Source organism: Asterias amurensis, chromosome 17 (assembly GCF_032118995.1).
Source record: "Asterias amurensis chromosome 17, ASM3211899v1".
NCBI lineage: Eukaryota > Metazoa > Echinodermata > Asteroidea > Forcipulatida > Asteriidae > Asterias > Asterias amurensis.
This window is the reverse complement of record NC_092664.1, coordinates 2664255-2686800: the sequence shown is the minus strand read 5'-3', so window position 1 is coordinate 2686800 and position 22546 is coordinate 2664255. Positions and strand designations below refer to the sequence as shown.

At 40.9% G+C, this 22546-nt stretch overlaps 1 protein-coding gene across 1 annotated transcript in view; it reads right to left on the bottom strand.

Annotated features, from left to right (window-relative positions):
• The window catches only part of LOC139950000 (uncharacterized), a 57525-nt gene that overhangs the window by 6846 nt on the left and 28133 nt on the right, over positions 1–22546 (bottom strand). Inside the window, exons 14-29 of the mRNA XM_071948617.1 lie at positions 21820–22091; positions 17978–18138; positions 15919–16072; positions 14868–15218; positions 13271–13651; positions 12300–12437; positions 11416–11614; positions 10441–10706; positions 8903–9054; positions 8198–8357; positions 6214–6389; positions 5423–5570; positions 4697–5101; positions 3567–3710; positions 1848–2043; positions 646–914 (exon numbers count right to left, since the gene is read on the bottom strand). Of these exons, the coding sequence (XP_071804718.1) occupies positions 646–914; positions 1848–2043; positions 3567–3710; positions 4697–5101; positions 5423–5570; positions 6214–6389; positions 8198–8357; positions 8903–9054; positions 10441–10706; positions 11416–11614; positions 12300–12437; positions 13271–13651; positions 14868–15218; positions 15919–16072; positions 17978–18138; positions 21820–22091 (3572 nt within the window). The remainder of the gene's footprint in view (positions 1–645; positions 915–1847; positions 2044–3566; positions 3711–4696; positions 5102–5422; positions 5571–6213; positions 6390–8197; positions 8358–8902; positions 9055–10440; positions 10707–11415; positions 11615–12299; positions 12438–13270; positions 13652–14867; positions 15219–15918; positions 16073–17977; positions 18139–21819; positions 22092–22546) is intronic.

Here is a 22546-nt window from a genome sequence, read left to right as displayed (position 1 = left end):
TTCAGACTATCACAAAGCACGGAAACATGCAGCGAGCTTGAAAACTAGCAAGTATGAAGCCAAATTATTTAAATTTATCTTTAGTTTTAAAAGCCCTACTCTGCAATCTGGGGAGACTATATGGTAATATCTCAATTTCTGATAGGAATTGATAAAAAAAAAAAAATAAATAAAAAATAAAATAGGAATTTCCTTGTTTTTTAAAGACACTGGACATTATTGGTAATTGTCATAGGCCAGTCTTCTCACTTGGTGTATCTCAACATATGCATAAAATAACAAACCTGTGAAAATTTGAGCTTGATTGCGAGATAACTATGAAAGAAAAAAAACACCCTTGTCACACAAAGTTGTGTGCTTTCAGATGCTTGATTTCGAGACCTCAAGTTCTAAACTTGAGGTCTCAAAGTCAAATTTGTGGAAAATTACTTTTTTTCTCAAAAACTACGTCACTTCAGAGGGAGCCGTTTCTCACAATGTTTTATATTATCAACAGCTCTACATTGCTCGTTACCAATTAAGATTTTATGTTAATAATTATTTTGATTAATTACCAATAGTGTCCACTGCCTTTAAGGGGAAAAAAAAAGAATTTCGTTTCAAAATGAAGGAATCACAACACTTACAACTCCTTTTTCTACTTACCAAATTGCTGCTGATACCCCCATCCAATGATGTAGCATATTGTACCCGGCGGAACCGTAGAATTGGCTTCTGGTAAACAGGCAATGTTAACATGGTGATTAAGCTGCACGGGGTTGGCAAGACGAACAAGGGCCACATCGGCTTGCTCGACGGCTCCAAAGTCCAGCGCGCCAATGGGAGTGTAGACGTCTTTCACTTGGATCTCAACGTTGTAGGGAGAGGGGTTGTCTAGTTCAATGCTACCGAGGACTGCAGTGTCGAAGAAACCTCTGAAAACATCAAACACAGGCGTATTACTCTGGTGGGATTCGAACCCACAACCTTTGCAACTCTAAAGCAGCGTCTTACCAAGTAGACCACCAAGATTGCCCAGGAGCTATATGGAAACAATGTTCATTTGATTTGAGGCATTGCTTGGTTAGGTATCAATTTGGTTTGCGGTAACACCATTGGTGTATCTACTTGCTAGGTAGATTTTGTTCTTTAGAGAACTTGTCTTGCTTTATATTCTACTACCCAAAAATACTGTAGTCTTTCGAGAGACTTTTCACTTCTGAAAAGAACTGTCCTGCTTTTAAAATAGTAGCTGGTCGGAAGGTAGACATTCCCTTCACATTCTGTAAGGCTTGGGTATCATCCACTAGGAGCCTGGTTGGTAGAACAGAATGCATTACCTTCTCAACTTTTAACGTAGCAAATATGGTTAAGTGCCTTGCTCAAGGACACAAGTGTTTTGACCAGGATTTGAACCCACTCTGCTGCTGACAACACCAGAGCTTGAGACACGCCAAAACTAAAGTGTCCAAGCGGACAAGAGCACCGTTCAAGCTCTGGTGTTTCTGATCAGCAGAGTGTGGGTTAGAGAGCCGGGACACTTGCATCCTTTAGCAAGGAACTTAACCATTCGTGCTGCGTAACTTGGATGGGACGTAAAGCCGTAGGTCCCGTGTGTTGTGTAATGCACATAAAAGAACCCTTTGCACTTATTGCTTAGAGCAGGGGTTCACCCTGGTGTTCCTGGTCTGATCGACAACATATTGCACCACAGCACCTTGTAAACCATTACATGGTGCTTTAAAGTAATACATGTATGTCTCATACGTTGCTCCACACACCTTGCAGGAAATAATACTGAGCGCTTTGATATGTCCCTAGGGGTGTGATAAAGCTATACAAGTATAGAACAAAGTACACAATCTTACAGACAATGTGCCGCTGTGATGGCCCAGTACGGTGAAATGAGCGACGCCCCACACCAGTGTGTCTTGTTTTTTGAACTATCTCGTAAGGACACCATCCATGGCCAGGTACCAGCAGATGAGGGGGATCCACCTACGATGCGGTTTGCTGGACGTTCCCAATTGCCTTTAATACCGCATGAAACAGAGTCATCGAAATCTGTGAAAATGAACAGTACATCAACATTTCTTGTAAAATATGTTTTTATTATCAATAATCCTTAAAGGCACTGGATACTATTGGTAATTACTCAAAATAATTATTAGCATAAAACCTTTTTTGGTAATGAGTAATGAGGAGAGGTTGATAGTATAAAACATTGTGAGAAACGGCTCCCTCTGAAGTAATGTAGTTTTCGAAAAAGAAGCAATTCTCCATGAATTTGATTTCGAGACCTCAGATTTAGAGTTTGAGGTCTCGAAATCAAGCATCTGAAAGCACACAACTTCGTGTGACCATGGTGTTTTTTTCTTTCATTATTATCTAGCAACTTCGACGACCGATTGAGCTCAAATTTTCACAGGTTTGTTATTTTATGCATTTGTTGAGATACACCAAGTGAGAAGACTGGTCTTTGACAATTACCAATAGTGTCCAGTGTCATTAAGGCACTGGACACTATTGGTAATTACTCAAAATAATTGTTAGAATAAAAACTTCACTTGGTAACGAGCAACAGAGAACTGTTGAAAGTATAAAACAACTTGGGAACTTGCTCCCTCTGAAGTCACATTCGTTTTGAGAAAGAGGTAATTTCTCACTCAAATATTAAAAAGACTTCAGGCCTGAAGCCTTTAATTATAAGCACCTTAGTAAGCCGGGGTGACTAGTGAAATATACTACTAGTCGCGCCTAAATAGTTGCGACTTCGACACTAGTTGCGACTAATTTTTCATTCCCAACATGCATGGCAGCATATTGTTTGCCGCAGGCGCAATATATTAAATTTTACACTGAAAGGATTGAAGGATTGTTTCACTGATGTCTGATTTTGTGTTTCGTAAAGTAATGTCGTATGGTCATAAGGAACACAATGGCAGACTTTTGGATGCTAGGTGGCAGCAGACTTACCAGGTAAATTTCCATTGTTTACGTAGTTCTGAGCGTGCGCACATGACCGAGAACAATGGATTTTACCTGCTAAGTCTGCTGCCACCAAGCGTCCCAAAAGTCTCCCATTGGTTCACCAAGCAGGAAATTGCGACTATTTTTGCAGTAGTTGTGGCGGCAGTGGACACTTTTTGTAATTACTCAAAATAACTATTAGCATTAAACCTTTCTTGATTACAAGTAATGGAGAAAGGTTGATAGTATAAAACATTGTGAGAAACGGCTCCCTCTGAAGTGACGTAGTTTTTGAGAAAGTAATTTTCCACAAATTTGATTTGAGACCTCAGATTTAGAATTTGAGGTCACGAAATCAAGCATCTGAAAGCACACTGACGTCGTGTGGCCAGGGTATTTTTTTCTTTCATTATTATCTCGCAACTTTGATGACCAATGAGCTCAAGTTTTTACAGGTTTGTTATTTTATGCATATGTTGAGATACACCAAGTGAGAAGACTGGTCTTTGACATTCACCAATAGTGTCCACTGTCTTTAACATGTTTAACAGAGTAGAGAAATTGCCTCAGCGAGATCATACACCACTGGGAACAAGGTTGAGTTGTACTGAACTCACATGATGCATTGAGCCAGGGAGTTGGGCAATTATCTTCATCAATTCCTGTTGGACAATCCGGGAAGGTGTCGCAATACCACCACGCAGGCATCGAGGTCGGGCTCCCAGACTCTCCTAATTCATCAATGCACAGTGAAGCCTCATCTGAAAACAAACACATGTAACAATACTGCAGTTTTAGGGACCATTCGGATAAGTCAAAATCTTTTTACATAAACACATGTTTCTCAATTGCTTTAAAGGGTCTATGTACTTTTTCCTAACACAAAACACAATATCCACAGATTTACATTAAACTTACACAGTTTGAAGATTATGATAGTAGAAAGCTTCCCTTGAAATGTTACTTACTGAGGTGCTGTGGGAAATGAGTAAAACAAATAATTTTCCTCTCAGTTTTAGCATGTCAAATCGTATTAACCAGTCATGCTATGTTTTTGGTATAATACCAAAACTGGTTAACGGTATTTTACATGCCAAAATAATTTTCGTCTCTCTAAGGAGACGGGAATTAATTAGTGACTTGTCTCAAAAACTACAGAACCTCAGTTAGTAATATTTGGAGGGAAGCTTTCCACTATCATTATCTTCAAACACTGTAAGTTTAATGTAAATCTGTGGACATTTTGAAAAAGTACCCACATCCTTTAAACTATCAAAAGTTGCTGTAGGCTTCTATCAAATGTTTTTATTGCCATTAATTTTAGAGTGATTACCAAACAAATAACTTCTCTTTAATAAATTTCTTTGTAAAAGTTGGGGAGGTAGTGCTTTCTGCTCTACCAGCCAGGCTTCTGATGGATAATACCCAAGCCTACATCCGCATGGACTGTAAAAGGGGGTAACCCCAGAAGTAAAGGCAACGGCCCCTGAAAAAATAGTTGATTGTAACCCACACCTTGAAGTGGCCTCAGGCCTTAAGCGACTGGCAAATTGCATAAATGAGCAGGATACCAGTCACAAATTGTACATGTGACATGGTAGATTGGCTGATAACCTCATAAGCATAATTTGTTTGTGCTAAGCTACTTTTTGTGCTTAAGCAGCTATATGAAATTGGGCCCTGAATAAATGGAATGAAATAATAGATTGCTTAAGGGGTATTAAAATTTCTGACGGATAACTCTTACCTTGAATATTTGTTGCGTGGATCTCCAGCTTAAATCCTCCAAGCTGCAACTCGTCCTCCGAGCACATCGCCATGCCGATCGTAGAGAACCACACCCAGGCTTCTCTGGACCGAACCAACAGAGGTCTCCCATTGACGGATCCATTATATTGCTCTACGACTGTACTCAAGTTCCCTGGATTGTTACCGTGACCGACGGCTAGCACGTTGCGGTCGTTCACGGCGTACTGAAAGGAGAGGAATTTGAAGAGCAGTCCTTGTGACGTCACGGGTCCTGTGATCGTCCACGTGCAGCGTATCGATGCGTCGTACGATGGGTAGTGTGGCGAGTGTAAGACCACATGTTGATCTTCGGTGACGTTGAGTTGACCATTGTCGGCACTCGTACTGCATCTGGCATCCTGGCCTGTAAAGGTGTGTCAATTTAAATGTTTCTTTTTATATTAATATTTTATTTATTTATATTATGTGTTTATAACACACCTCAAGCCTCAGCCCAAGAAAAGAAACTTGAAAAAGAAAGGAAGTTTTTTAGTTGCTGTTCACAGATCACGTCAATAGCGCTGTAACCAGGCACTATTTTAAAAGACTAGTGCCCGGCAGGCACTATTCCTGCAAAAAACACGTACCAATCACTAGACTATATTAGATCACCCCACATGAATGTGTTTCAGCCAACCAGAATACAGAACAAGCAAGAGGTGTGTTATAAATAAGTTTAGATTACCATGTACACATGCCACTGTGTCTGGGGTTGGTCCGACAGGGAAGAACCAGCAGTCTATCACCCACTCTAGGGATGGCCCCTCAGTGTTATTGAAGACACCGCTACAGTTGGCCAACATCTTCTGACAAAAGTCTCGGCAAGGTACCAGCTAGATCAGAAAATAAGCAGAGGATGAAAGGTGTAAAAACATGATTGCACACGAATACATGTTTTATATACTTAAAGGAACACGATCGGTCGAGTTGGTATTTGAAAAGCATTTGTAACCGTCTGTTATAAAATGCATATGGTTAGAAAGGTGTTTTAAAAGTAAAATACAATGATCCACACACATTTGCCTCGAAAGTGCGTGGTTTTCCTTTTACTTTGCGAACTAACACGGTCGGCCATTTATGGGAGTCAAAAATTTGACTCCCATAAATGGCCGACCGTGTTTGTCAACGAGGTAAAAGGAAAACCACGCAATTTCGAGTGATACTTGTGTGGATCATTATATTCTACTTTTAAAATATCTTTCTAATCATATGCATTTTATAGCAAATGGTTACAGACGCTTTTCAAAGACCAACTCGACCGATCCAAGGCAACGTGTTCCTTCAAATAGAGAAAATATAAAGTAGTAGTAGTAGTACAAGCAATATGACCCCAAAATGAAAACATAAATCAGTGAGATTAAACAGAAGGGCAAGAAAAATATAAATGCACGATACATAAGCTATGTTAAATAAATAAAAAGGGAAGGAAGGCTATTTAAAAATAAAACAAATCTGGAAGAGCCTGGTTTAGGTTACCGGTGGTTCACATCCAGGCATGAGTGTCATAGACAGGAACTGGAAGCAAGCCGTGGTTCCTTCAAACTGGCCGAGAAATTCCTGGTAATACGTCTGTGAAGTGGCGTAGGTATTGGAGTACTGGACCACACTGGTGTAGTTCGAGGGCTGTAGCGTCTCACAAGTGGGTTTGGGGTCTAGAAAACAAAGACGGACATAAATTTGATTTGATATATCATATCATTTTGGTTGAGCACATTCCTTAGGTTTCATCCTTAACCACTTCACATCGGATGACGTCCATACACCCTGACAGACTTGCAGAGAAGGTTTTTTAACGCCAAGAACAACTCCGGATTGTCCTCCATTTTTCGCTGACATGCCATCGGCTGACATTTTTGTGTATCGTGTCAAGGCAGGCACCAACCAAAATGCACTCTGTTTTTACTCAAACAACGAGTGACAACAGTTTCTGGAAAACATGCCTTGTAAAATTATTTCTTGGATTGTTAAAAAGGAAGGGAAATGTCAGAAAAAAAAATGTATGTACTTGTTTTCCAATAAATAGAGTCCTCATATGAGTGGCCAAAAAATTACAAGTCACTAATCTCACATACTGTGTTCTTTTATGTGCATGTGCAAAACACACAGGACCTACGGCTGTACGTCCCGTCAGAAGGATGCAGCAATAATGGTTAAGTGTCTTGCTTAAGGACACAGGTGTCATTACCAGGACTCGAACCCACACATCTGCTGTAGAAACAGAAACACCAGAGCTTGAGTCCGGTGCTCTTATCTGCTCGGCCATGACACCCAAAAAGTCCGTACACGCAATGTTTTTTAGACAGACTTGCCATTACACGAATCACCCGTTAAAGGCACTGGACACTATTGGTAATCACTCAAAATTAATTGTTAATCTACTTGGTAATGAGCAATGGAGAGCTGTCGATAGTATAACACATTGTGAGAAACGGCTCCCTCTGAAGTAACATAGGTTTTGAGAAAGAAGTAATTTCTCACTGAAATATTTGAATCGAATTCGAGACCTCAGCTAAGGCCTCGGATTCAAGCATCTGAAAGCAAACAACTTCGACGACCAATTGAGTTAAAATTTTCACAGGTGTGTTATTATGCATATGTTGAGATACACCAAATGAGAAGATTGGTCTTCGACAATTACCAATAGTGTCCAGTGTCTTTAAATGCAGACTTGAGTTTGACATTGACAAACATGGGTCTGTACTCAACATTCCTTTTGCACGTTTCAAGAACACTCAAGGTTGCTATGGATCTGGGATGGCTTTTCCTCGCTCGTGGCCGAGTGATTCAGAGCACTGGATGGTGTTTCTGATCAGCAGAGTGTGGGTTCAAACCACCCAGGCATGACACTCATGTCCTTAAGCTAGTTACGCAACCATTGCTTCGTCCTTCGAATGGGACGTAAAGCCGTTGGTATCGTGTGTCGTGTAACTCACTAAAAGAACCAAGTGCATTTATCGAAAAGAGAAGGGGCTTGCCACGGTGTTCCTGGTTGGATTGGCAGCATATTGCGCCACAGCACCTTGTAAACCATTGTCCAAGAATTAGGTCTCATAATTCAAACTTCTTTCCACCCACCTTGCAGTAAAAACTTGGCGCTTTGTATCAAATATGGTTATTATCATTACCCATTTGCAGGGGTAGACCGGGGGAAAAATTATCATAGTGTGAAAAGGCTGTCAGTTTTTCAACCCCAGGGAATAGACCGTATTGAATATGATGTCACCGTTGAAATATCTGCCCTATAACATGGCGTCTGTGCGTGTGTGTGTGTGTGTACATGTGCCAGAGAAATCAAACCCGGAATATTACATGCTGTGTGCTTCATTGATGTACGTGTTTGGACGCGCATACGGGTTGACCAACAAGATAGCGACTTTAGTAGCAAAAACAGGGTTAGTCAATACGGTCTATAAAGTACATGAAGTGTGAAAAGGGCTTTAGAAAGTAGTTTAATACAAACCTCCAAGCATGGCCGATTCTATGAAGTCAATGTAAGGCGAGACCTTTGTGTAGAACCCTGGGAATGGTCGTGATCTACATCCAAATACTGCACTAACGATGGCTACTTGGTACCAGACGCCCTCATTGGTCCTGCATACCAACGCACTACCGCTATCACCCTACAAGTTAACAATCAAAAACACAATCCTGAGTTTGCTACAAAAGAGTAATAATAATGGCCAGTTTCAGTTAAGGAGACTGGATGAGAAAGTGTAGATTTGTGGATAAAATAGTACGTACAGCAGTGCCTTGTACAGCAGAAAGCACTACCTCCCCTCCCCAAGTGCCTTGCTTGAGGACACAAGTGTGAAGACCGGGACTCGAACCCACACTCTGCTGATCAGAGCTTGAATCCGGTACTTGTAACTGCTATGCAGGCCATGACGCGCGTGGTGTTTTTTATCCCATTGTGGGACCTTTGCCGAGTTTCTTTGTTTGGAGGAGCATCGAAACAAACAAATAAAACAATTAAACAAACAAACAAAACAAACAGACAAACAGACAAACAGACAAACAGACAAACAGACAAACAGACAAACAGACAAACAGACAAACAGACAAACAGACAAACAGACAGACAAACAGACAAACAGACAAACAGACAAACAGACAAACAGACAAACAGACAAACAAACAACAAACAAACAAACACATAATACCGTACACTGCATGGGCTCTCTCCATTGGTACCACGGGCACATAATATGTTTTCAGTGACGATACCATACAATCCAAGATGGCCGACAGCTTGAAGACAGTCAGTTCGCGTCATGAGAGAAACGCTAAGCTCTTGCAGCGTCGCTGATGCCTCAAACTCTACAAAGAAAACAAGTAAAAGTAAATGATTTTGAATGCTCTTCACTGGCTCCCTGTTCAATATCGCATTGAATATAAATGACTTTTTTCATTCTTTACATCATGGTTCCACTCAGTAAATTTTCAATTTATTTATAACCCGTTAAAATCTGTCTAGATGCCTATCATCCACTTCTTCGTTACTTCTTCGTTACCCACAACATTTGGGGAAATAGGGCTTTTTCTCATGCTGGTCCACTACTTTGGAACAATCTGCCTCTTAATATCCATTCCATGTCATGTATTCATAAGTTCAAAGAGGTTCACACAACCTACTTTGTCACTGCTGCTTTTCACTAGATACACATGTTTTCTTCCTTTTGCCATGAGCATCACTTGTGATGGACACCGGCGCATTATACATGTAAGTATTCTTTTTATTATCTATTATAATTAAAATATTCTGAGAGAAAAAACACCCTTGTCTCACGAAGTTGTGTGCCTTCACATGCTTGATTTCGAGTCCTTAAATTCTAAATCTGAGGTCTCAAAATCAAATTCCGGAGGGAGCCGTTTCATACAATGTTTTATACTATCAACCTCTCCCCAGCACTGGTTACCAAGTAACGTTTTAGGCTAATAATTATTTTGAGTAATTACCAATAGTGTCCAGTGCCTCTAAAGGAACACGTTGCCTTGGATCAGTCGAGTTGGTCTTTGAAAAGCGTTTGTAACCATTTGTTATAAAATGCATATGGTTAGAAATTAAAAAGCGCTATTTTTAAAGTAGAATACAATAATCCACACATATTTGCCTCGAAATTGCGTGGTTTTCCTTTTACTTTGCGTACTAACACAGTCGGCCATTTATGAGAGTCAAAAATTTGACTCCCATAAATGGCCGACCGTGTTTGTCGACGAGGTAAAAGGAAACCATGAAATTTCAAGTGATACTTGTGTGGATCATTGTATTCTACTTTTAGAATATCTTTCTAATCATATGCATTTTATAACAAACGGTTACATACGCTTTTTCAAAGACCAACTTGATCGATCCAAGGCAGCGTGTTCCTTTAGGTGTAGACTCGCAGAAACAATCTTCACTTTCATCAACGGGTGCGTTGATAAGGTTCCCTGTGTCGACCCTAGGGTGCTCATTCGAGTGAGCTCCTGACAAGAGCTAATCGAACAATCACTCACCCTATCATGGTGACGTCATGCATCTCGGGCCAGCCCCAAGTGACCCATTCCACAAGCAGGGCACTTGGGGCTGACCGGGGTGAGCCCCTGGAACGTGTCAAAGCTCTTCGTACAAACCGGGGGAAGATCGGGGGTCGACCCTGGGAAGCTAATCAAACGCACCTAACAGAGTGACGTTACAGATAGAATTAAATTCCGATTAATTACCTGATGTTGTATTACTGAATCCCCATCCAGCCACGTAACACAGATCCGACGTATTGCTCACGGGCGTGTTGAGACAAACCGGTGTCACGCGTTCAGAGTACGTCACCGGAGTCGCAAACTTTAGAACTGCAATGTCGTTTTCGATCGTGACGGAATTGAAGCCTGGATGTGTGTAGACAGACTCCACTTCGGTCTCTGTGTGATACGCAGACGTCTCGTTCAGTTTGTCATCACCAAATACAACTATCAGGGAACCTATGATTAACCTGCACAGTGAACAAAAAATCATCTTATCTAAACTCTTCCATGGCATGTCATGGCCTAGTGGTTAAGAGCACGGGACTCAAGCTCTGGTGCTTCTGTTCAGCAGAGTGTGGGTTCGAATCCCGGTTGTGACACTTGTGTCCCTGAGCAAGACGCATAATTGCTTCTCTCCACCCAGGGGTGCATGGGTACCTGTGAGGGCAGAGATGGTCTTGTGATTGATTTAGCTTAGAAGCGCATGTTATTTGTTGCACAGGCTGGATACTCCCCAGGAAGCTGAGATGGTTTAAGGAATGAATTAAGGCCCAGTGAGCAGGGGTAATAATGTTGGGAGAGCTTTGACTGTTTGAGACCATAGAGTTATATATAAGAACTAGAGGGCGCACTGGTGATGCTGCTTGCACAAACGCGCAGGACCGCAAGATGACAAGTGCGCCATTCTGTACGCGCGTTGAATATGAAATACACGTTTGAGTTTTTTTTATTGAACGCTCACGTGATGCTGTTTGTTCAACTTACAAAATGGCCGCACAAACACACGCTGTGAGATGGCTGTTTTGTCAACTTAGAAAATGGCCGCCTGCGTGCATGCCGGGGCGCGTATATAGGCCAGTGCGCCCTCTAGTTCTTATATATAACTCTATGTTTGAGACGCCCTTCGGGTGTGTCAAACAAAATAGTGTACAAAAAACAGATTATTTAATAACTTACGATGGTTCAGGGACACAATGCGCAGCTGTAATGGCCCACTGTGGGGCGATCAGTGACACTCCACAAATGTGTGTATTGCTCTTCAGTCTGCGCAGAGACCCCAGCCAAGGCCAGCTTGTAATCTCACCATCTGTACCACCGATGATACGAAATGACGGATCGGCCGAACGAACACCGCAACCATCTTGGTTGATGGTATCTATAAGGGAAAGGGAAAAAGGCCAGTGTTTCTACATTTTGCAAGTCACTTTCAATAATAATAATTATTTGGGGTTGAACAAAGAAAACTTAGGTGGACTCGAACCTACGACCTCCTGTTTAATACGAGTGGAGCTCTACCAACTGAGCTATCTAGCCTGATGTTGACGGTCTCCCTTAATAGTCAATATCTTTGGTCGGGGTTGCCTGTCAGGAGCCGTGGCAACTTTATAGGCAACTTATGGTTTATTGAAACAGAATTACGAAGTGAACAGATGTGTTTTAAAGACACTGGACACTATTGGTAATTGTCAAAGACTGGTCTTCACAGTTGGCGTATCTCAAGCATAAAATAACAAGCCCGTGAAAAATTGAGCTCAATTGGTCGTCCAAGTTGCAAGATAATATGAAAGAAAAACACCCTTTCAGATGTTTGATTTTGAGAACTAAAATTCTAAACCCGAGGTCTTGAAATCAAATTCGTGGAAAGTTACGTCTTTCTCAAAATTTACGTTACTTCAGAGGGAGCCGATTCTCACAATGTTTTATACTGTCAACCTCTCCCGTAACTCGATACCAATTAAGGTTTTATGCAAAAAAAAAATATTTTGAGTAATTACCAATAGTGTCCACTGCCTTTAAGTAACAGTTTTAAAGAACTGGCGGTGGAAGCTTAAGATAATTACCGTTGTATTCTGGAGGGGCTAGAGCACATCCTTCTTCATCCACCCCTTCTGGACAATCGACTATCCCATCACATATCCACCAATCAGGAGGAGTGTAAGGGAACTCGGTGGAGGTTTTGTTGCACATGGATGGTACAACTGCAGGGAATGGTTAGAAGTTGATCTATAAATTTCTTATGGAAATGGTTTAATAATAATAATTAATAATAATAATAACCAGTTTGTATATAGGGGCTTTCACACCCACTCAAAGCGCTTCAACATCATTACCCCTGGTCACTGGGCCTTAATTCATTCCTTAAACCATCTCAGCTCCCCAGAAGTATACAGCCTGCAACAAATATGCACTACTTGGCTAACTCATTCACAAGAACCATCTCTGCTCTCACTGGAACCCATTTACCCCTGGGTGGAGAGGAGCATGTAGTTAAGTGTCTTGCTCAGGGACACAAGTGTCACAACTCCCGAACCCACACTTTTACAGAATAACAAGAGCTTGAATTTGGTGCTCTTATCAGCTCGGCCACGACGCCCCACCCTTTGAACCCCAACTAGCCATTGGTTATGGCCGAGAATCTGCAAATCACGATGGTACTTACTGATAATTTTCTCATACCACAACATCAAATCCTGGAAACAACTGTGAGACCCTTGTCTTTCCCTTATCAAATAAGGGTTTCATTGTGTCAGCAATATTTTCAAAACTGTCACAAAACAAGCAGGAACTTCCATAACTGTGTACATGCGTGTGTGGTACATGGAACATCCCCTACACGGTCCACCCACACAGAGAAAACGGCCGCTCAACACATGTACGCTTCCATGCGTTGTTTGATGTTGAATTGACTTTCAACCTTTAAATCTTATGTCATTTTTTTCTTATGTGGAACATGTGTTTTTTTCATGCATGCTAATATGCAGGGCGCCTCTGGGCAGTATGCGGGCTAAAGGGTTAAACACTTTTAACTTACGAGTTTCATTAACAGCATACATTTCCAAAGAATAACCTCGCGTTGGTGTTACTTTAGTTGCTGTTGAAAACCTTATCCACATCGTTGAACCGGCAGACACCACCAGTTCTACGACGTCTCCAATCTGTAGGAACCTCACTATTGTTGTTGACTTGTTGTGGGCGTCATTGCCGGAACCGAACGTCAACAACTCGCAACACTCATTCACAGATAAGTCTAGCACCTTAACTACAATGCGATGGTTAGGCGGTGCTGAGACAATTGTGATGCAGTCTAGGAGAGTACCGTAGAAGCCGGAGTAGTTGTTGGACTGGAGCAACATGGGGTCGACAGACGGCTGAAGAAAAATCTCAGACTGGTTTCCACATCGGGCGTCTTCATCTAATAATAATTGAATACCAACCATTTATATGGAACTTTACGAAGAAATTTAATAAAGGAAGGGATGAAAATGAACAGAAACTAAAACAAAAATATTCCAACAACTAGCTAAGAAAATATACGAGTGGGTGATGAGGTATCAACATTTACTACACCTCATACCGATTCATGACAGAGAGTCGCGTTCTCATTGGTCCATTCATCATCACGTGCCAAGTGATAATTTTGCTTACTACCAAGCGCGCATGTGAGTATTCACGCAAGTGGTAAATGCGCATGACAAGTAATAGTTCCGCGGGAGCTATTCTACTTGTCATGCGCACAACCATTGGGCGACGTCATCCCCAGACGCTATTGATCGTGGCACCATTTGGAGCAACGCACGAACAGCGCTCTATAAGCGACATACAACACATGAACAAACTTATCATGTGCATTTTGTTCCACAGTAATCATTTTCTCTTGCTCAAAACTCGTGTTCCGGTAACTGAAATTGAAAGAAGTATAGTAAAACAAATATAACATGGTTTATCTCGGGTGACTAGTCGATGAGCTCCCCTCCGTATTGGAAGTTGACAAACTAGTGCCCGAGGCGAAGCTGAGGGAACTTGTTTGTCAACTTCCAATACCTCGGGGAGCTAATATCGACTAGTCACCCTCAAACCATGTTATCTTTGTACAATATTTCGCTTGCGGTAACACCACGTGTGTATCTATTTGCCAGGGAGAGTTCGTTCTTTAGAGAACACATATATAGAAAACTAATATATCCAAAAGAGGAGCAAGTTATGAGGTTGTTGGAACAAAAGTGTACTAAACAAATTATTGACTTGTTTCTCCGCAATGAAATTGCTGACATGCGACTCATCTAGCTTGATCGCATCACAAATAAAAATATTACTAAGTTCTGAAGCAGTGGTTTATCCCACCAAACAGGTGTATCAAAGCAATGAGGATTTGTTTGCGTATGCTTTCATAGGGCTTAAAAAGGCTTCAGGTCTGAACTATTTTAAAGTTTTAGTGACTGCCTCTTTCTCAAAACTACAGTACTTCAGAGGTAGCCGTTTATCACAATGTTTTATATACTTTTAACAGCTCTCCATTGCTAGTTACCAAAGTAAGTTTTGAGTTATTAACGATAGTGTCCAGTGCCTTTAATGGAGATGTTACTAATATATTATATTTGAGGGGAATAGTTTCTCAAAATGTTTTGTACCTCGATAGCAAAGCATCTGATCCTTCGTTCCAGCAGCTGGTAACCAAGAACACCCTACAACGCCCCTCAGCGGCATACCAGTGGCGTTCCCATACACATCTTCACATTGACTGACAACCTCGTCGCAGTACTCTCTGCAGAGAACCCGTGAACGCCCGTCCTCCGTGCATTGTTGGAAAATCGTCATGCACATGATCTGCGTCATGTTGACCGAGGGGCATGTTACGTTCTCTTGTAGGATAGCAATCACTGGTTCAAAGAACTCTTCAGTGGTTCTGAATGTCTGGTCGTAGGGGAGAACACCGGAACATGTTTCTGAGTGGATTGGTTCACATTTGGCAGGATGTGGATCTAAGGAAGGTTAAAAAACATCTTTGTATTAAAAATGAAGCAATTATAAATCAAGTTAACAGACTTAAACGAACACGTTGCCTTGGATCGGTCGAGTTGATCCATGAAAAGCGTTTGAAACCGTTTGTTATAAAATGCATAATAAGCTTGGGCGATATCGATTTATTTTATTCACGATATATCGCCGACAATATATCGGGATATTCGATATAATCGTGACTAATTAAATTTGATATCATCAGTCTTCAAACTCCAAGTGAAAGTTGTAGAAGAGACAGTCATAGCATTAGAGGGGTGTTCTAATGACCTATTCTTCTGGTTTTACTCCAAACCTATGGGGTGCAAGATGTCTCAGCTCGCAAATACATCGCGACACTTAATCGATAACGCGATATATCACGATTATCACGATTATCGCCCAAGCTTAAAATGCATAATGCATAATCCTATCTGAAAGCACACAAATTCGTTCAACAAGGGTGTTTTTTCTTTCATAATTATTTCGCGACCTCATCGACCAATTGAGCCCCAATTTTCACAGGCCCGTTATTTTATGCTTATGTTGAGATACACCACGTGAGAAGACTGTTCTTTGACAATTACCAAACGTGTCCAGTGTCTTTAACTTGAATATTTAATGAGTATGCTGCCTAGATAAAATAAAACAACTATCAAGTTCACATCAGATCATAGTACCAACCTCCTTTAATGACATTGGTGATGTAGTCCATGTAGGAGGAGATACGCGTCGTAACGACCGGATGCTCGGAACATCGTACACCGAGGCTTACAATTCCAACTATGTTCCATCTACCATCGGCTCCCTGGCACATCACTGGTCCCCCGCTGTCTCCCTGCATACATACAAACATAGACAGATTAATTAAACTGTTTTATCCCTCACTGAGGAAACTAACAAAGAACTGTATGCATTTTTTGTTTGTTTTTATAAGATATTACCCAACTCACAAGCTGGATGGCCACTTCAAGTTAAAGGCAGTGGACACTATTGGTTAGTTCTCAAAATAATTATATAAAAAAAAACCTACTTGGTGTCGAGTAATGGGGAGAGGTTAATGGTATGAAACATTGTGAGAAACGGCTCCCTCTTAAGTGGAGTACATGTAGTTTTTGAGAAAGAAGTAATTTTCCACGAATTCGATTTTGAGACCTCAAATTTATAACCAAGCATCTGAAAGCACACAACTTCGTGTGACAAGGTTTTTTTTCTTTCATTATTATCTTGCAACGTCGACGACCGATTGAGCTGAAAATTTCACAGGTTTGTTATTTTATGAATATGTTGAGTTACACCGAGTGAGTAGACTGGTCTTTGGCAATTACCAATATTGTCCAGTGTCTTTAAGGGCTACACTTAAATGATTTGGGCTATCCACCCACATTACTACATGTACATGTATCCGTCATACTTATCCACGACTGAAAGTCAAATTCTCACTGGTCAGTTCAACATCACATGCCAAATGCAATCTTTGCTGTCTACCAAGCACGTGCAAGTAATGATGCAAATTGTAAATACGCAAGATGGGAATACTGTGGCCCGGGAGACAGTCTACTTGTCATGCGCATGGAACTTCTCCGAGTGTTGTACGCATACGCGTATAATGCTCTAACGACATCCAACACCTGGGCCCAATTTTGCTTAGCATGAAATTTCTTCCTTGATAAAAACAGTATTACCAACCAAGTTTTTATTTTTGTTTACATATTACTTGTTACTGGTTTTCAGCTGTTGTTTTCACGTGGAAATTTGGTTGGTAATCCTGTTTTTATCAAGGAAAAAATTCCATGCTAAGCAAATTTTTTGTGCTTAGCAGCTCTATGAAATTGGCCCCTGAACAAACTTATCCTGGATGCAATTTTTCTCACAGTCATCATTTCCACAATGCTCCAAATAATAATGTTCAGGTAATTTAGTTATGTATGAAGTTTAGTCAGAAAGTAAAACAAATATGTCATGATTTATTTCACGTGAACAGTCGATTTGAGCTCCCCAAGGTATTGGAAGTTGACATAATATAACTATTAAAACTATTTTGTCAACTTCCAATACCTACATGGGGCGCTTATATTATCGACTTTTCACCCTTAAGTCATGTTTTTTTCAAATGTTTTTCTTTGTTATCTTGTTTACAAACTAATAATTTTGTATGCTTGTTAATTTGCATAATTTGTTAATGTATGCTGACCCACTGACCCTGTGCTTCGAATTGGTTTAGATTATATAGAAAAACATCTGATCAGCAGAGTGTGGGTTAAACTCCCCAACTTGTGTCCTTAAGCGAGACACTACACTATTGCTGAGTCTTTCGGATGGGACGTTGAGCCGTTGGTCCAATGTGTTGTGTAACGCATGTAAAAGAACCCAGTGCACTTATCGAAAAGAGAAGGGGTTCGCCCCAGTGTTCCTGGTCCGATCCGCAGCAAATTGCGCCACAGCACCTTTTAAAAAAATTACATGGTGCTATCAGAATTAGGTCTCATAATTCAAACTTAGTCCCACATCTTGAAGGAAATACTGTATGTTAGAGCGCCAGGAGTGCACTGAGTGACGAACATGTGCTCTTTATAAGAAGCCACAGTTATTATCATTATTATTATTAAGAATTGCAAACAAATTGGAAAAGGCCCTTGTGCCCCCGTTCCAGGCGCTTTGGATTGCGGCTCTCCAAGCCAACGACGGCCTTGAAAAAAGGCGAAAAGGAAACAAGGTTGTGGGTATGCAGAGGCCTACTTACATTACACGCAGTTGAGGACATAACTGAATCCGCTGGTTTCATACACAATACTCTATCAGTCATTGTTAGTCCCCAGACCTGGAATTTCTGGTACCATTCATTGCATTCTTCAATTGTCACCATCACCATGTTTCCTTCCAGAAGATGGTTGGACTGATTCCCTAATCATTGGAAGAAGACGAATAATTAGTAACAGTAACAGTAACAGTAACAGTAACGGTAACGGTAACGGTAACGGTAACGGTAACGGTAACGGTAACGGTAACGGTAACGGTAACAGTAACGGTAACGGTAACGGTAACAGTAACAGTAACAGTAACAGTAACAGTAACAGTAACAGTAATAATAATAATAATAATAATAATAATAATAATAATAATAATCCCTTAATCCCTTTACCCTCTCTTTTTCTATAAATGGATATGTAATTGTTTGTACTTGTTTTATGCCTCTGAAGAAGGTCCGGTTTGGATCGAATAGTGTGTGCTTTGATATTGCCCCTTACGGCGATGTTATAAAGTGCTATATACATGTACGAACGGAGTATTTTTATTGTTACTCTTATTATGGGAATTTCACGTAGCGAGATCCTTCAAACAGTGGAGGTGTTGTGGTCGAGCGGTTAAGTGCACCGCCACCCAATCTCAAGCTCTGACCTGTTCAAGGGAGTGTGGGTTCGGGAGTCGTGCCAATAATGTCCTTCAGCAAGACACTTAACCACTGCTTCGTCCTTCGGATAGGACATAAAGCTGTAGGTCCCGTGTGTTGTTATAACAACTACATGTATCAACGCACGTAAAAGACCCCAGCAGTACACACTTATAAATCATAATAAAACACAGCATTTGTAAGGCGCACTTTCTCTGTATACACATTCAAAGGCACCAGTCCAGGTCAATAAAAGAAATCTCAGATGTGTTCAAAGGCCAGTCTCAAAAGATGTGTTTTAAGGGAGTTTTGGAAGTGAGAAATGTCATGTGTTTCTCGTGGACTTGGGGTGTCGTGGCTGAGCGGATAAGAGCACCAAACTCAAGCTCTGGTGTTTCTGTTCGGCAGAGTGTGGGTTTGAATCCCGGTCGTGACACTTGTGTCCTTGGCACTGAACTATAATTGCTTCTCTCCACCCAGGAGTAAATGGGTACCTGTCAGGGCAGAGGTGCATTACGTGTCCGGCCCTCTAAAACCCGACCCGACCAAACCTTGTATCTGGTCGGGTCGGGACGCATACTTTTGGAGGTTTTTAAAGTGAGAAAAATCAGCTGGGAGTTGGGGGATTAAGATTGTTATCACCACTAATCCGATAAGGTTTGACAAAGACATCCTGCCTGAAGGAATCCATGTGGATTTATTTCAATTGAAGACTAAGATATTGATTGTTACAATAATTAAAATGATTAAAATTGTAAAAAGTTAATTGGTTTTCTTTTTTGAATGGTAAAAATCCATCCATGAATAGCAAAGAACGGTTATTGTTTGTGTCAACTTTCGTTCCGCCAGCTGCGCCGTACGTGCGCACTAATACTGTTTATAGATAAAGTAGTGCTGCGAGGCCCTGTCCATGACAAACATGCATGCGAACGTTTTTAAAGGCAAACTTGTTCTTTCAATTAATTTTATAAAATAAAACATCGGGAAGAAATTCTATGAGTGACAAATAACTTGTCTTTTTAACCGCTGCACTGGCCCTCGAACGTCAGCAAACACGCATAGAAATAGCACCAGATTTCACGCACAACAGCAGATTTCAAGCCCGCTAGTCGTTGTTCTTTGCGTGCGACACAAAAATACAAGAAACATTGAACGCTAGAGGGCGTTTCAGAACAATGCGATAGCATGAGATTAAACGCCCTCTATTGGTAAAATTACGCGAACTAGAAACACACACGCCTTGAGAAAACGACTTGACGTGTCTGCACATGCTCCCCCACGATGCATGCATAATAGTATATTAACGTACATAACATACATCATGTACAGCATAGTCGTCGCGCACATGGATATATATTTTTCTGTCAACATCGTGTCAAAACGGAGCAGTTGCGTGGGAATTTTAGCGTCTCTACGATAAACTACACAACCAGCATGACCATTAGTAGCCGTATGAACAAAAATGTTATTTCATTGTGTATTGTAAGATTTGTTCTTTTTTTGTTTATTTTGTTCAGTTAGATGAATGCTTTCTTTTTCTGTGGGTTAGTTTTTAGTGCATATTGGATATAAATACGATAGTTAGGAGGCAATCGATTGAAAATTGAAATGGACAAATTGGAAGAACTATTATTATTTTTTTTTTAATTGCCGTCGGGCCCTTCGCAACTTTTTGATGATTGCCTTGATGCCCTTTGAAATTTTTGAAAATTGCCTTGGTGCCCTAAATTTTTACACACAAAAAAGGCCAAAAACAACTAAAGTTATGATAGGCTCTACTATACTATGTTTGCCCTAAGACTTTAACCCGCTTCGCAAATTTATGTGTCTGCAATTTAAGCGATTTTTTAAATTTTGCTGTTGGATACAAAATTTATGGACTGCTATGCAAAATTTTGATTTTGCTATAAATAAAAAAAAATGCGTAACAGTTTTGCTACGCAGAAATACTGGACGAAATCGTTCCCATGTAAACATGGAATGCTTTTAAAAGCTGGCCAAGAGCGTGGGTCTTGTAACGTTGTTTTGCGTCATTTCCCTTTGATTATTAAATACTGTAAGTAGTCACAGTTTGCAAAGAAAGCTGCAATTATACCTTCCATACTGGGCTTTGAACTGCTTACAATATCTTTTGCCCAAAAAGAAAAGAAAAAAAAACACTTTTGTACATGTATATAATGTATAATGCCTGATCAAAATCTAGAAGCAATGTACAATAAGCTTAATTTACCCATTAATGACAGAATTACGTAAAAAGTACACATTTTAAAATACACATACTGCTCAGTTATTGCCAATGGCCATTTCATGTAGCTTTTAAAAGTAGTTCCAGAAATCATCCAGTCAGGCCCGTCCAGAGCAGGTTGTTTGTTTAAGGGATTAGAGGGATTATCACAGTTGGATGCCAGGACAGTGTGTTTACTTAAGGATCCTCCAAAAGTATGTGTGAAACCAGCAATATTTTTTAAAGGGCTGGACACGTCATGTGATTATTGTGATTGATTAGGTTAGTGCGCTACATATTTGGCGGCACAGGCTGTATACTCCCCAGGGAGATGGTTTAAGGAATGGTTTAAGGAATGATTTTAAGGCCCAGTGACCAGGGGTTATAATCTAGAAGCACTTTGAGACTATATAAAAACTGACTATTATTATTATTGTTAGACTTTGACATGTTTGAGGCAGAGAGTTCCAGAGGTGGGGGCAAGATTAGAGAAGGCCCTATCACCATAGAAGAGGTTTGCCTCGGTGTGTCTTGCAGTGCAACTTGCTTCAATTTTGAAGGTTGCACTTGAAAGGAAGAAAAAGAAGAATAATGGCTTCTTATATAGCATTCAGGTCCGTCACGCAGTGACACTCATGGGGCTCCAACATTATAACCCCTGGTCACTGGGCCTTAAATCATTCCTTAAACCATCTCAGCTCCCTGGGGAGTATACAGCCTTGTGCAACAAATGCGCTACTCGGCTAAATCACAGGTCCATCTTTGCCCCCACAGTTACCCATTTACCCCTGGGTGGAGAGAAGCAATTATAGTGAAGTGTCTTGCTCAGGGACAAAAGTGTTAGAACGGGATTTGAACCCACACTCTGCTGAACAGAATCGACAGAGCATGAATTCGGTGCTCTTATCCGCTCGGCCACGACTCCCCACTTACCTCACCACTTTCCACCCGACTTAAGCCTTTGACTTACCTCCAAACTGTGTGAACCCCCAACCCACAGCGTAACATGTGGAATACTTCTCCCTGATGTTCAAGTCATCGTCCAAACAGACAGGCCGAGCATACGGAGTAAACCGGACCGGCTTCGCTAGCTTCAGCAAGGCGATGTCATTGACGAGAGTCTTCCTATCGTAGCCCGGATGGGGGTACATTCTCTCAATCTCAACTTTCTGGTGGTGCGGCGACGGTTCCGTCAGTAGGACGTCTCCGATGACGACGTTGTTGATGAGTACTCCCATTGAACTGGGGAAGATAGAGGAGACAAAGTCAATCCTTCCATGGCCCATCTTAAAGGCACTGTACACGTTTGGTAATGGTCAAAGACCAGTCTTCTCACTTGGTGTATCCCATCATGAGCATAAAATAACAAGCCTGTGAAAATTTGGGCTCAATTGGTCATCGAAGTTGCGAGAAAATTATGGGAAAAAACACACACTTGTGTGGTTTCAGCTAGAAGTCTTTTAATATTTTAGTGAGAAACTACCTCTTTCTAAAAAATTACGTTACTCCAGAAGGAGTCGTTTCCAACACTTTTTTTATACTATCAACAGCTCTCCAGTGCTTGTTACCAAATCAGTTTTTAAGTTAATATTTGTTTTAAGTAATTACAAAAGTGTACATTCCCTTTAAGTGCAATAATAAGAACAATATAAATCTGTTCTTTTCGATAATGGAACTGGGTTCTTTGACATGCGTTA